Source organism: Onychostoma macrolepis, chromosome 04 (assembly GCF_012432095.1).
Source record: "Onychostoma macrolepis isolate SWU-2019 chromosome 04, ASM1243209v1, whole genome shotgun sequence".
NCBI lineage: Eukaryota > Metazoa > Chordata > Actinopteri > Cypriniformes > Cyprinidae > Onychostoma > Onychostoma macrolepis.
In genome coordinates, this window is record NC_081158.1 from 10,797,019 (window position 1) to 10,811,338 (window position 14,320).

The 14,320-nt window shown below is 39.9% G+C and overlaps 1 protein-coding gene and 2 pseudogenes across 1 annotated transcript; 1 reads left to right on the top strand and 2 right to left on the bottom strand.

The window, feature by feature from the left end:
- The window catches only part of LOC131538769 (C-type mannose receptor 2-like), a 42,740-nt pseudogene that overhangs the window by 1,810 nt on the left and 26,610 nt on the right, over positions 1 to 14,320 (top strand).
- LOC131538786 (putative nuclease HARBI1) lies at positions 986 to 2,396 on the bottom strand (annotated as a pseudogene).
- Positions 6,419 to 7,102, bottom strand: LOC131538484 (gastrula zinc finger protein XlCGF57.1-like). The gene has a single exon (XM_058772356.1). It carries the CDS (start codon positions 7,100 to 7,102, stop codon positions 6,419 to 6,421), a length of 684 nt encoding a protein of 227 aa, XP_058628339.1.

Here is a 14,320-nt window from a genome sequence, read left to right on the forward strand (position 1 = left end):
CTTTCGTGAACATTTTCACAAAAACGTTTTTGCAGCAAACAGAAAAAAGTGTGACATTCGGAAAACTGGGGAAGGGCCACCTCCCCAGAATACACTGTGGCAGAGGAGCTGGCTCTGAGTAGCAATAAGGCGGCCGATTATGGATGGTATTACAGGTGCTGTACAATCTGACCCTGGTGCTGGCTCCTCTAAGCAAGTGACACTGGGTATGTGTGCAATGCATTACTACTTTTTAAAAGTTGTACATGTGGCTGACTGTATGTTCTGCAGTAGAGGGAAATACAGTGTCCCTGTTGAAGCCGGCACACTTTCACACAGTCTCCCACACAGAGGTGAACTTGCAGCAGACAGAACACTGTGAATATGCTTTACAACAGTTACGCTTTACATTGGCCTACTTTTATTTATTAGGGTGACGCAAATGACGAAGACACCCTCTCTGTGTGTTCTGAAACCATTGCTGAGGTGAATGCATTGTTTTTTTTGTTTTTTTTTAATGGCACACATTTTAATGTCACACCAATGTGACTGGCCCTTATCTTTTATTGTAGGAGTTTTCACAACCTACCCCACAAACTGACGCCTCTACCTCAATGGGCTTCAGAAGGAATGTGAACAAGGTACTGCTTTAAACCCTTGACATAAATTACAGCCAGTCCTGTGCCTGTATTAAGTCATGCCTTTTGTCATTTGATTTACCTTAAGACTTGTAATGACTGTTTGTGGTGGAATTATGTTTCAGGTGGAAACTGACTCAGTCAGGCCCTTTACAAAAGGAGCCTAGAATTGGACTGCACACTAAAGGAGCTGGACTGTGAGCTGAGGAGCCTCCAAATTAAAAAAATTAAATTGGAGATCAAACAGCTGGAAAAACAGATCTCAGTATGTGAACTTGCTAAAACAGGCAACACATTAGTATGAACACTCAATACTTATTAATGCATCTTTCTCTCTTTCTCCTCCTTAGCCACATCAACAATAAAACCATTTGAGACCTATCTGCAGTTTCAATTTACTTTTATTAAGTAAAATATTGTATGGTGACTGCATCTCTGACAGCTGTGCCAGCTGGGTGGTCAAGTGTGATTGGGTCAATTTCATCGGGGAGAAGCTGGTTTAGTGGTGGTGCTTGCTCCTTTCTGATAGTGGCTATATTGTGCAGAATGGCACATGCAGCCACTATCTGTGATGCCCGCTCTGGTGACACCCTTAACCGCCGAAGGCAGTTGAAACGTGCCTTTAGGATGCCAAAGGTCATCTCGATCTTGACCCTGGTTTTACTGAGGGCCACATTGAACCTGTTTTGTGGCCTTGTCTGAGGGTCAGGATAGGGGGTTAGTAAAAATCTCTGGCATGCATAACCCCTGTCTCCTACCAACAGGCCATCAAAAAGCCCTGTCACAGAACAGAAAAGGGGAAAATTGTATAAGTTTTGCTTTGTCAATTAAAAAGAACACTTTAAAGTGTTTTGTACTGTAACTTGCCTTCCTCAAAGCGCTGACACAACACAGACTCACGGAAAATTCGTGAGTCATGCACTGAGCCAGGCCATTTGGCATCAAGCTTGTGATCATGCATTCATGATCACAAGTTATCTGAAGATGAAATGTACAGTACATCATTGTCATGTGTTAATGATTCATCTCACTGAAAATAAGTCATCTTGAATAGTAGTACACCTATAGTACACCTACCTGAACATTGAGGCTGTGAAAGGACTTTCTATTCACATAATCTGCCTCATGTTCTCCAAGAGCTGTGGAGATTGCAACATGTGTGCAGTCTATTGCTCCTATGACTCTAGGGAATCCTATCATAAGATTAATATATTTGTTAAAAGATTTAGAATAATATTAACATGTACTGTATTGTATAATTTAAGTGTTCTAAGTGAAATCTGCTTTCTGGGGAGAAAAAGTGAATGTATAAAAGTAAATCTGTTCATGTAGTGTCACCCTATCAGTCTTACCGGCAATTTTATAAAAGCCCTCTTTTATGGACATGGTCGATAAATGTCCAGGGAACACTATGAAGCTATTCATGTACCCCTGCAGTGCGAGGACCACCTTGCGAATGGTTCGACAAACCGTGTTTTTCCCAAGGTTCTCTGCATCACCGACCGCATATAAGTACGCATCGCTTGCAAAAACACAACGCAATGCATACCATTTGCGGTACAGTAAGAGCATGACTTGACGTGTCACATTTGATATGTGCGGCTCAAGAAGTTCGCAAATATAAGAGATTCCTTCCATGGAGAATCTGTATCTTTCATACAAGTAAGTATCAGGAAAATCTAGGGATTTTGTCTGTCCCTAAAAACTCTTTCTACGAAGTGCTCGTCTAACAATTTGTGCGGAGATGTCCACAGGATTTGGTAGAAAAGGTGAAGCCATTGCAACAGACACTGGGATATGTGACGTCACCTATATGTTTCTTTGATCACAGCTGATTGGTCAATTTCAGTCTGAGACCTCAAATCCAGAACATAACCTGCCCCGGAGCAGGTTAGCCGTGCAGCATAAGATACCATGGCGACAAACAACGCTTAAAGCCGAGCTACCTTCATGGTACCTAAAACCCAGAGTTGGGGCAAACTAAACTGAAACTTACCTGGCTAGCCAGCTAAACCGGCTTCATGGTACAGGCCCCTGGGCTGATGCTGAGAAAAACAACAACAACAACAACACAGAGAGGATAACACAAGGGCAGTTAGTGATTGAAAACCAAAGGTGGAGAGATAGGGACAACAAGACACAGGTAGTTTATAGATAACCTTAATGCTAACATATTCATACTAAAAGCCAAAAAACTTCAATTTTGATATAATGGGGACTTGATATGGATTGCCTGAAGGAAGAAACTGTTCCTGTGCTGGTCGTCCTGGTGCTCAGAGCTCTGTAGCGTCGACCAGACGGCAGCAGTTCAAAGAGGGAGTGTGCTGGATGTGAGGGTCCAGAGTGATTTTGCCAGCCCTTTTGCTCACTCTGTATGAGCACAGTTCTTGGAGAGTAGGGAGGGTCGTACCAATGAGTCACTCAGCAGTCCAGACTACCCTCCATAGTCTTCTGAGGTCAGATTTAGTAGCTGAGCTGAACCAGACAGTTATTGAAGTGCAGAGGACAGATTCAATGATGGCGGAGTAGAACTGTTTCAGCAGCTCCTGTGGCAGGTTGAACTTCCTCAGCTGGTGAAGGAAGTACAACCTCTGCTGGGTCTTTTTAACAATAGAGTCAATGTGAGTGTCCCACTTCAGGTCCTGGGAGATGGTGGATCTCTGAATGTCTCCACTGTTGTTACAGTGTTGTTCATGATGGAGAGTGGGGGGAGAGTAGGGGGTTTTCTCCTGAAGTCCACAATCATCTCCACTGTTTTGAGCGTGTTCAGCTCCAGGTTGTTAAGACTGCACCAGACAGCCAGCTCCTTAACCTCCTGCCTGTAAGCAGACTTGTCACCGTCCTGGATGAGGCCGATAAGTGTGGTGTCATCTGCAAACTTCAGGAGCTTGACAGAGGGTCTTTAGATGTGCAGTCGTTGGTGTACAGGGAGAAGAGCAGTGGGAGAGAACGCAGCCCTGAGTTAGTCTGGGCAAGAGGAGGTTTGGGATGATTGTGTTAAAGGCCGAGCTGAAGTCCACAATCATCTCCACTGTTTTGAGCGTGTTCAGCTCCAGGTTGTTAAGACTGCACCAGACAGCCAGCTCCTTAACCTCCTGCCTGTAAGCAGACTTGTCACCGTCCTGGATGAGGCCGATAAGTGTGGTGTCATCTGCAAACTTCAGGAGATTGACAGAGGGATTTTTAGATGTGCAGTCGTTGGTGTACAGGGAGAAGAGCAGTGGGGAGAGAACGCAGCCCTGAGTTAGTCTGGGCAAGAGGAGGTTTGGGATGATTGTGTTAAAGGCCGAGCTGAAGTCCACAAACAGGATCCTCACATAAGTCCCTGGTCTGTCCAGGTGTTGCAGTATGTAATGCAGTCCCATGTTGACTGCATCATCCACAAACCTGTTTGCTCTGTAGGTCCAGTGATGTCCTTCAGATTAGCTAAAACCAGTTTTTCAAATGACTTCATGACCACAGATGTTAGAGCCACAGGTCTGTAGTCGTTAAGTCCTGTTATATTGGGTTTCTTTGGGACGAGGATGATGGTGGAGCATTTGAAGCATGTGGGGACTTCTCACAGCTCCAGTGATCTGTTGAAGATCTGTGTGAAGATGGGGGCAAGCTGGTCAGCACAGGATTTCAGACAGGCTCTCTTCAGCTCTGTTCCAATAGTGTCTGTGCAATCAGTCAAGAATCCCCACAATATAGTATGCATAACAGGTCAAGTAGTATATTATAGAGAAGAGAAGTGAGCATTATAATATATGGAGACAAGAAAGGAACATGTTTGGTTTAGTTTTGTTGTGGCCATGAGATCATTTTGTTGATTTAATTCCATTCAAGCAAATCCAGGCACAAATGGTTTCCATACTTCTGGTTTATTTGATGGCTTTTTCCCCAAATCCACCGTGAAAACTAAGCAATGAAATACAAAACCATATTAACTAAAACATACGTAAACAAACAAACTTTAGAAACTTCAAATATAAAATACAAACATAGAGCAAATATAAAGAGAAATACTTCGCTGGCTGCTTTCTACATTAAAGAGAAATTGTCTTGAATACTCCTTAATCACACGTTCAAGTCCTTTGTAGGAAGACACATCCACTGACGTGCACACACACAACATTCATGTTTGCCGCTTGCTTGCTTACAGGAACTGAGAACCTTGCATGCAGTCAGCCATTACATACAACCATCGAACGAAATTTCAAAATGAAAGTACCAAGCCAAATAACAAAAATAAATTCCCAAATAATAAATGCAACTTTTGTTCATAATGAAATGATCTTAGAAAAAAGTAAACGACTTATAACAGCAAACAGTTGAAGTACCGACATTCTTATTTTGTGGACGCATAATGTGAAGTCATGGCCTCGAGATCCTGTCTTTTTCTCGAGGACACAAGTTCAAAATGTTATGGAGGTAAAATAACAGTGAGCATATCTAAAACAAAAAAGCATTCTAAATTGCACTATTTGAAAAGAAAAATGCTTTGCGATAACAGTACTTGCATTTTAATGCATCGTGTTTTCAGGGCTTTTTCAGAAGCTGAAATTCAGCATGGTTCTATATTTGTGGTGTATACTACTATATGGGGTAGTCGTGGCCTAATGGTTAGGGAGTCGGGCTTGTTTGATTCTCGTGCCGGCAGGAATTGAAGGTGGGGATTGTGAATGAACAGCACTCTCTCCACCTTCGATACCATGACTAAGGTGCCCTTGAGCAAGGCACCGAACCGGGCGTTGCTAATTGCTCCCCGGGCGCTGGAGCAATGGCTGCCAACTGCTCCGGGTGTGTGTTTCTACTTCAGTTGACATGTAAAATTGAATTCATTCATTCTTCATTTGACTAATCAATACACTGAATCTAATTCATAACTCTTGTGTGTGTGTGTGTGTGTGTGTGTGTGTGTGCATTTATTCACTACTCACTGCTGTATGTGTGCACTTGGATGGGTTAAATGCAGAGCACCAATTTAGAGTATGGGTCGACAATACGTCACGACTTAAATATTTAAACTGAATATTTCAATTCAAAATATTTCATCATATAGGAAGAAATCTCCTAGCTGCTCCTAGTGTGTTTGGGTTTGTGTAGTAGACCAAACTAGGCCATTCATTTAAACAGAGATGCAGAACATGCAGATTTGCTTTGGCTGTTGTCGTGTTCATTTCTGCTGGGTGAAAGACTAAACTCTGCTATGGGTGAAACTTGCATAATAGTTTGTGATGTGACATCCGTCTCTCCATAATACACATTATTATTTTCATAATTATTTGACTATATAGATTAACTTTAAGTGGCCGCGGTACATTATAAAAGTAGGCCAAAAAACCTTAACCCGTGGCTCTGTAATTTTATGCTCGGTGGTGTGGGTTCGAGGCTGTTAGCTATTAGCCCCGCCCGGCCTGTTGAAAGTCCTGGCTTGCACTGGCCTGACAGTAGAAAAGCAGCTATTGCCAGATCTCCAGGTCTCTGTAGCTTTTGAATCATAAGTCTGTTTCTGTTATTGTTTGTTTATCATTTTGCATGTCTACACAGTTTTATGTATTTATTTGATACAGATTTCTACTTCAGTTGACATGTAAATTTGAACTAATTCATTCTTCATTTGACTAATCAATACACTGAATCTAATTCATAACTCTTGCTTCTTTATTCCTCTCATAGTCACTGGACATTAATATTGAATTTAGCACTCTAAGGTGATTTAGTACCATATCAATAATCAGCGCATTATACAATCTCTCAAACATGAAGTGTTTCCTGTCTGTGAAATTATTTCCACACAACATGCAAAAACAGTTCTCTCATACATGAAAACTCATGTGGTACTTAAGGGCTGTTTTAGATCTGTAACTTTTTCCACAGTGACCACATGTGAAGGGCTTCTCTCCAGTGTGAACTCTCATGTGCCTGTTAAGGGTATCTTTTCGGGGGAAACGTTTTCCACATTGTTGGCATGTGAAAGGCTTCTCTCCAGTGTGAATTCTTATGTGGTCTTTAAAGTGTTGTTTTTGACTGAAACTCTTTCCACACTGAGGGCATGTATAGGACTTCTCTTCAGAGTGAAGTCTCATGTGGGCTTTGAAGTTTTCATGTTGATCAAAACTCTTTCCACACTGCTGGCAGGTAAAATGCTTCTCTATAGTGTGAATTATGTGTCTGTTAAAGCTTCCTTTTTGAGTGAAACTTATTCCACACTGTTGGTAGAAAATGTTCTCTCCAGTGTGAACTCTCATGTGTCTCTTAAGGCTTTCTTTCTGAGTGAAACTCTTCTCACACTGAGGACATGTGTAAGGCCTCTCTCCAGTGTGAATTTTCATGTGGTTTTTAAGGCTTCCCTTAAGAGTGAATCTGTTTCCACACTGCAGGCACGGGTAAGGCTTTTCTCCAGTGTGAACACTCATGTGTCTTTTAAGGCTTACTTTTTTAGATAAACGCTTTCCACAGTGTTGGCAGGTACGCGGATTTCCTTCAGAGTGAACTCTCATGTGAACTTTTCATGCTGGTTGAAACACATTTTACACTGTTGGCAGGTGAAATTACTTGTAGTTCCTGTCTTTTTAGACCTTTTTTGTGAGGAAGTCTTTTCAGCCTGGGTGCAACTAAAGGTTTTTTCTCCTGTGATGAAATCATGATTCTTATATTGATCTTTTTCTTCCATTTCAATCAGCACTTCACTCTCCTTTTTCAGCACCATCAGGTCTAAGGCAAAAAGAGACAAATGCAAATTAACACCAGTTTAATGGCACAAAGAAACAGACAACAAAACATTTAGACATTTTAGACAACTGAAAATTGAGAAAATTGAGCTCTGTCTTCCAATTTGATACTGTTAAGTGCTTTGACACAATCTGTATTGTTAAACGCGCTATATAAATAAAGGTGACTTGACTTGACATGTGAGGCATCTAGATCCTATACCCAGGGGCATCGCACTGGAGGGAAAAAGGAGATAGAGTGCATAAGGCCTAGATGTTTATGGAGGACATCGATGTCCTGTCTATAACAATGTCCTTCGAAATACATGCAGAGCCTCTTCTTTTTACCCCTGAGCGAAGATTGGAAAAGATCTTCACTCCGATCGGACTACATCAGACTTTGATGACTGCAGCACCAATCAGCATCTTCTCAATAAATAATCCTGTTGAAGATACACCAGTCTCTCCTCGGCCCAGTTGTTCAAAAAGTTTAATCTAGATCAGAATGATCTGGATTTGGAAATCCCCCCCCTCCTTTTTTTTTGCAGATCCCGAGAACCAATGATAAACATGTCATCTTTTAAAATATATGGTAAGTACTGCTGCTCCACAGTATACACAGAGTATGTGTGATCTCGAATCTCGAAAGTGAAAGTAAAAAGCGAACATGCATTCAAAAGCAGTTTCAATGACCCACAATTTGTATATAGTGTAATTACCCAATTGCGAGAGAAAGTATTGAAATATATTTTTTCCTCCCATCTCCTATTTATTCCCTTTAGAGTTTCCGTAATACACATTTCCTTTCTGGTAAGGTATATGGATTCAAGGCACATCTTTAATATGTACCATATTGATTTTTTTTCCCCACTGTATTGCATTAAATCACATCGTGTTGAATCGAATTTAAATTGTATCATACGGCATCATATTAGGGATGAATCGTATCGCATCGGTAGCTGCTTTACATGTATCCTGAATGTATTGTATCATTGGCTCTGCATCTGCGTATCGCATCAGCCACAGTTATGGAGATGCACATCCCTATTAGGGCTACAGGTGGAAAAACATATCTGATTATAATGTGGTGAAAAGCATCTTCAGGTTCTTATCAAAGAAGGATTTGGTGCACTAGTACACTGTCCCAATCAAATAAACTACAAATAATATGTAAATATATTAGGGATGTGCATCTGCATAACTGTAAGATTCCTGAGTCAGAGCCAGAGTCCTTCACGCAGGCGGATACCCGCCGGGTGAACTGCTAAAACTGACGTAATGGGTGGAATAATATTTATGAGTCGGGTGCGGTGCAGTGCAGGTCGGACGGGTGACAGGCACGGGTATTTGCTCTTTGTACTCAATCCGTTACATGCTGATAGGCAGCTGCTCTCAGACGGTCTAGTGCTTGTGTTCACACTCTGTCCGAAGACCATTTAAAGGTCCTTTTCACGTGGGACGCAGCAAGCGGTGGAATCGCTGCACGGCTGCCGCTTTCTCTCGTAGTGGAAGCGTTTTGTGCAGTAGAGGCAGTGTTTGCGGCGTGGTCTCAGAGCGAACGTAGTTCTAAACAACATCACATTTGATTTTACTAAAAGCTAAATAAAACATAACGGAAATAGTATTTGTGTTATTTACTATTTATCATTTATTGGGAGAATGACTAGCATAGTTTTCATGTCAGACACAGTTAACTATGACATTTTGCACATAATTGTATTTTTACCTGGCAAACCAACTCGTACACACATGCTCTGGTTTTTTTTATTTTTTATTTATTTATATCTCTGTAAAAGATTTTTGATGGATCATACAACTCTGGGAATTCCATTATATTTGAAATCTTCATCATGTTTTCAACACTCTGACATGAGCTCAGTGAAATGTTCTTTTGGTTGTTAATTATCTGCCCGGTAACTGGTTAAAGCAGACTTGGCTGCCGCTTACAAAAAGATTTAAAAAATGTTTATCTTTGGTGGCATTAAAAGTTTTAATAAATGAGCGTCTACCTCTTGTAGGAGATTTAATGTGGGTGCGGTTCGGGTTGCGGTTTTTATTTCAAACGGGTCGGGTCGGGTACGAAATTAAATTAGTGCTGCTGTCGGATTATGGGTCGGGTGTTCTGTCAATTACTGTGGGTGCTAGTTTATCAAACAGGACCCGTGCAGGACTCGTACTCGGGATCTGAAAATCATTTGCCATCATCCTATCAGTCATCTCTCTTTACTCTGTTTATGTGGTAAGTAAAATTGTATGTACTGTAATGTAACAGGCTACCGCTAGCAAGTAGCTAATCATGTCCCTTTAGTGGCTCCGTAGAATGCATTGTTCATTTTGCGTGCCTTTCTGAATACGGATTCACTATTTGGGCACATTTGGGAATGTAACTATTACAATGTTACATTCAACAACAATCAACTTTACAAAGCGTGTAAAATTATAAAGTAGACTGACCGCGTCGCATCGATTTAAACACTTTAAATGTTTAAAACCACAAACCTTTCTTCAGCAGGGACGCGGCTCTATGATGTCATATAACCAAATCAAAATAAAAGTCCTGTTCACGCGCTGCTGTGTCTACAATACAAGAAAAGAAAACACATATGAATAACAGAACACAACAGATCATTTTATTTTTAGCGAAATACATGGTGTTTAATTGTGTGCTGAAAATCACCTCCAACAAAAGTATGAAGCTATGTGTATACACACTCACTCACTCACTCACTCACACACACACACACACACACACACACACACACACACACACACTCACTCACTCACTCACACTCGTTTGTTTCTGTGAATTGTGGGGGCTTTCCATAGACTTCTATTACTTTTATACTGACCAAACTATATTTTCTATCCCCGCCTAACTAACCCAACCCTACCCCTTACAGTAAACCTGTTTGCATTGTTACACTTTCAGATAAACATCATTTACTATTTTTAATCATTTTGTCCCTCAGACATTTCAGGTTTTACTATCCTTGTGGGGACAAACAAGTACACACACACACAGTGGAGATTTAAATTAAAGAACAAAACCAGATAATTATTATTGTCCCAATAAGGTGGCATCCATTTAATAATTTGAATGAAAATTATAATTTATTTCATAATAACTTACTAATAATGTACTACAATACTGAAGTGCAGATAATTGCCACTAATTGCAATAAGTAGTATAAATAGCAGAAAATCCTGCTATGTGCAAATAGCCGATGCCTTTCTTATTTTAATCTGTCCTCTGTCATGGTTCTTGTTTTATTTTGTATAATTTTGGACATGTTTCTTTTTGCTTTGGAAATTCTGCATGTTTTAAGTTTAAATTGACTACATACAGTATATTTTCAGCATCTTCATCCCATTTCATGCATGGTGCCTCCAAAAATCCAAACTGATAACAGTTGTATTTTTTTTATTATTATTTCAATGAACAAAACAGAAAATGTATATTTATATTATGTATAGTCATTTAGCAGACGCTTTTATCCAAAGCGACGTACAAATGAGGACAATTGAAGCAATCAAAATCAACAAAAGAGCAACAACATGCAAGTGCTATGACAAGTCTCAGTTAGCCTAATGCAGTACACGTTGAAATTTTTTTTTTTTTTAAAGAACACAATAATAATTGCATATACAAATATAGATTAAGACTATAGACTATGAACATGACACATGACAAAATAAATATTGCATCTACTCATTCTGAAATTCACCTCCATCACTGATAAAACAGGCAGTCTTTAAATATCTCACTGCACCGTAGGCACTGGGTCTGTGAATAAAGCACCTGGAACTCCTGCCTGTATTGTGCAGAAAATACACTCCAGTTCACGACACCTAATTTACATAAAAGAACAAACAATATTAAATCATTTTGAAGAAAGGCAAAAGAGCCATACAAGGAAAAGGTTTTACATTTATTTTTAAATATATTATAGGATGGTGTTAGAAAATGAGTGTTATTTGCTTTGTCAGGTCCGTAGCCAGCCTATTGAAGGGGGTTCTTTTTGTCAAAAAGTGGACCTTTTTGCAGTTTTTCTCCTCCTTTTGTATTTAATTATGAGGTTCAAATACTTCATTTTGGTGACCTTTTATGCACTAATTTGTGCTGGATTAGCTTGTCTGCGGGTATCTTAACGAGCACGCTTTTTGATGCACCTAAAATATTTACTGCATTGTTGTCAAATTGCTTCCTCATGTAACACCTCATGTAACAGTCCATACACAGTTCATAAGTTTAAAGACCACACTAACAACAGAATAGATTTAATGAACTTTACTGAAATATTAATAATAATTCTTCTCATCATCATTTCTTGACTCTCTGTCAATGCCTCTTTGCTTGTTGCTGTATTTGTCTTGACACTTATGGATTTAGTACACTGGTTAGTTCCAATCTTCTTGGGTGCAATTTGGAGAATATGTTCACAGCTTCATCCAGGTTGACTGCCATGTCATAGTGTGTATGGATGAGGGCCAGAGTTGACAAGCGGTCCTCTCCCATGCTGCTACGCATGAATGTGTTCAGTCTCCGGAGAGTGCTGGCCGACCGTTCACATTCACATGAGGTGACTGGCAGAGTACAAGCTATTTTGAGAAGCTTGAAGATGTTTGGGTAGATCAGCGCATCACATTGTTTGATTGCCTCAGCACATGAAGTTGGCCTTTGTTCTGATGGCTTGTTTTGCCACTTCAGTGTCCAGCGTTTCAGTTCCTGGTCAATCAGCTCTGGTGAAGGTAAGTCATCTTGGTAAAGTTGGACTACTTCAGAAATGTCCACTGTCACACCTGAGTTGCACTGTATAGACCCTTTTTCTGTTAGTAAACAATGTGTGACGTTTTTCTGTGGGCGGGGCTTAGCTGGAGGCAGAAAGATTCCACTGACCGCTTTACTAGCCGTAGTTGTCAAGTTTTGTTAGTTTGTTTTTAAACAATGACAGGTCAAAATCCGAGTTTACCTGACTATGTTAAGTCACTCACTGCCCAGGATAAATGAATCACTGAGTCATTCATTAAAACGATTCGTTCAAAATGATGAATCATTCAATAACCGTGCTGAGTGTTGCTTTTCTTCTGTAACTTTTTTCGTTGGTGAAATAGAACAAAAACGTCAATATTGCGTCTAAATGGTAAGTGACTACATATTAGGCTACTTGTTTATTAAACTATAAATGCAATGTAACATTTGAAATCGTGATAATATTCAGTTGAACAGATCCCTTAGTTGTGTTACTTAACTGTCAGTCTATCATATATTATAAAACAAACCTCCACATTTTGAATTTTTACCTCTGTATTCTTCCAGATAATTTACCTCAAGCGGTCTGCTTTGAAGTTCTCAGACGAATAAGATGCGCACCGAAGGAGAAGCATTTCCATTGGCTCCAGTCTGCTGGTATTGGCCAATCACAAAAGTCGATATTGCACAGCCAATATCACTGAATATCCCACTATGTTTTATTATTATAATTACGCTACGTTTATATGGCTATTATATTGTAGACTATTGAGTGGATAAAATATAGAAATCATTTTAATTAAAATGACCTTTGGCAGTGAGGGGGGGTTCGTTCGATAATGCATGGCTAGCTGTGCATTAAACGATTTTAATGCACAATGTGGAGGCAAAGAACCACTTAAAATTGTTTAATGCACAGCTAGCCATGCATTATCCCTAATTTAAATACTCAGTTGAATCATTTTAAAGATGGATGACACATGAATGCAAATGATGCCATTTCCGTTTGTTAAACTATTTCTTTTGTCTTTTGTGAGGACTTACTTGGGAATCCTTTTTCCAGTAATTTCAGGTTCCGAGTTTATGTCAGAAGTGTAGCTGGCCTTCTTCCAGTTGTTGGCTACATTCTGAAAAGATGCTGAAAAAAAGAAATGCAGGTATGGGTTCATTTTTGTTTATTAGAGCTATGTGAGATCATGTTTTACAGTGTGGACAAATTATCTGCAAAGATTGTGAAAAATGAAATACAGGTACGCTGGGCAGGATCATGTTTAATTTACAGCATTTACTCTTACCCTGTCTCGTGCAAGATTCTTGCTCTATGTCGGGTCCACCCTTTCTCTGGCTGTGGTGCCTCCATTGTTATAACACACTTCAGCTTCCTGTAAAGGTCTTTATATGGTGGCCACCAGGAATAGCCATCTGCATACCAGGACTTGGCAACTGGTCCAGTTGTCCCTTCTCCTTCAAACTCCACAATTAGGTAATTTGTTTTTTCTTTCTTACTTTTTTTTTACGCTGCAAGCCTGAAACCCATATTTTTTTTATTAACTCGGATGAATTTTCAACTATGTAATTGAAATGCATAAACTATGAAACAAAGTGCTGATAAAGAATTACTCTGTATGTAAAAGAGGAATTGAAATGAATTGATTGTGATTGGGGACAAGAAAAATTTTGCTTGCAGAAATCAACTGTTGTTGAGAGGTCGTCCACCAAATGAATGCCGAGTGTAGAGGATGGCAGCAGATAGTCAAAAAAGGATTCCTGGTGTTTGAAGGTACTGTAAGCTACATAAATTTCATCCCTAAATGAAATTATGTTTTGCAGCTTAGCAACTTTGCTACTAATGCAAACGTGACTGTTTGCCCGATCCAGTTTCAGAGTGTGAAGGCTCGTTCTCAACTATTTATATTGTGTCGCCTCATGAAAGGATGCAGGTAGAGGACCAGTCGCATGTGGTTTTTTGAGCAGATGTGGCCTGGTTTTGTGAGTTTTTTTGCAGCTTCTTTGCATTTCTGAGAATCTTTTTATTATTTGACTCAGAGGGCATGTTGGTTTCCTCAGAAGTCTTTTGAGTTTGTTTAGGTGATTCTCGTACTTGAAAGCACTGAAGTTGTCAAGGACACCATGCTTTTTTGCATCATCTGCAAGATGTACAAGGCTGTGTGCATTGTAGGACAGGAATTGTGGACCATACAGTTGACCAAAGTGAGTGACAAAGAGAGCCAGTATGTCATTGGCATAATCACAGTAAT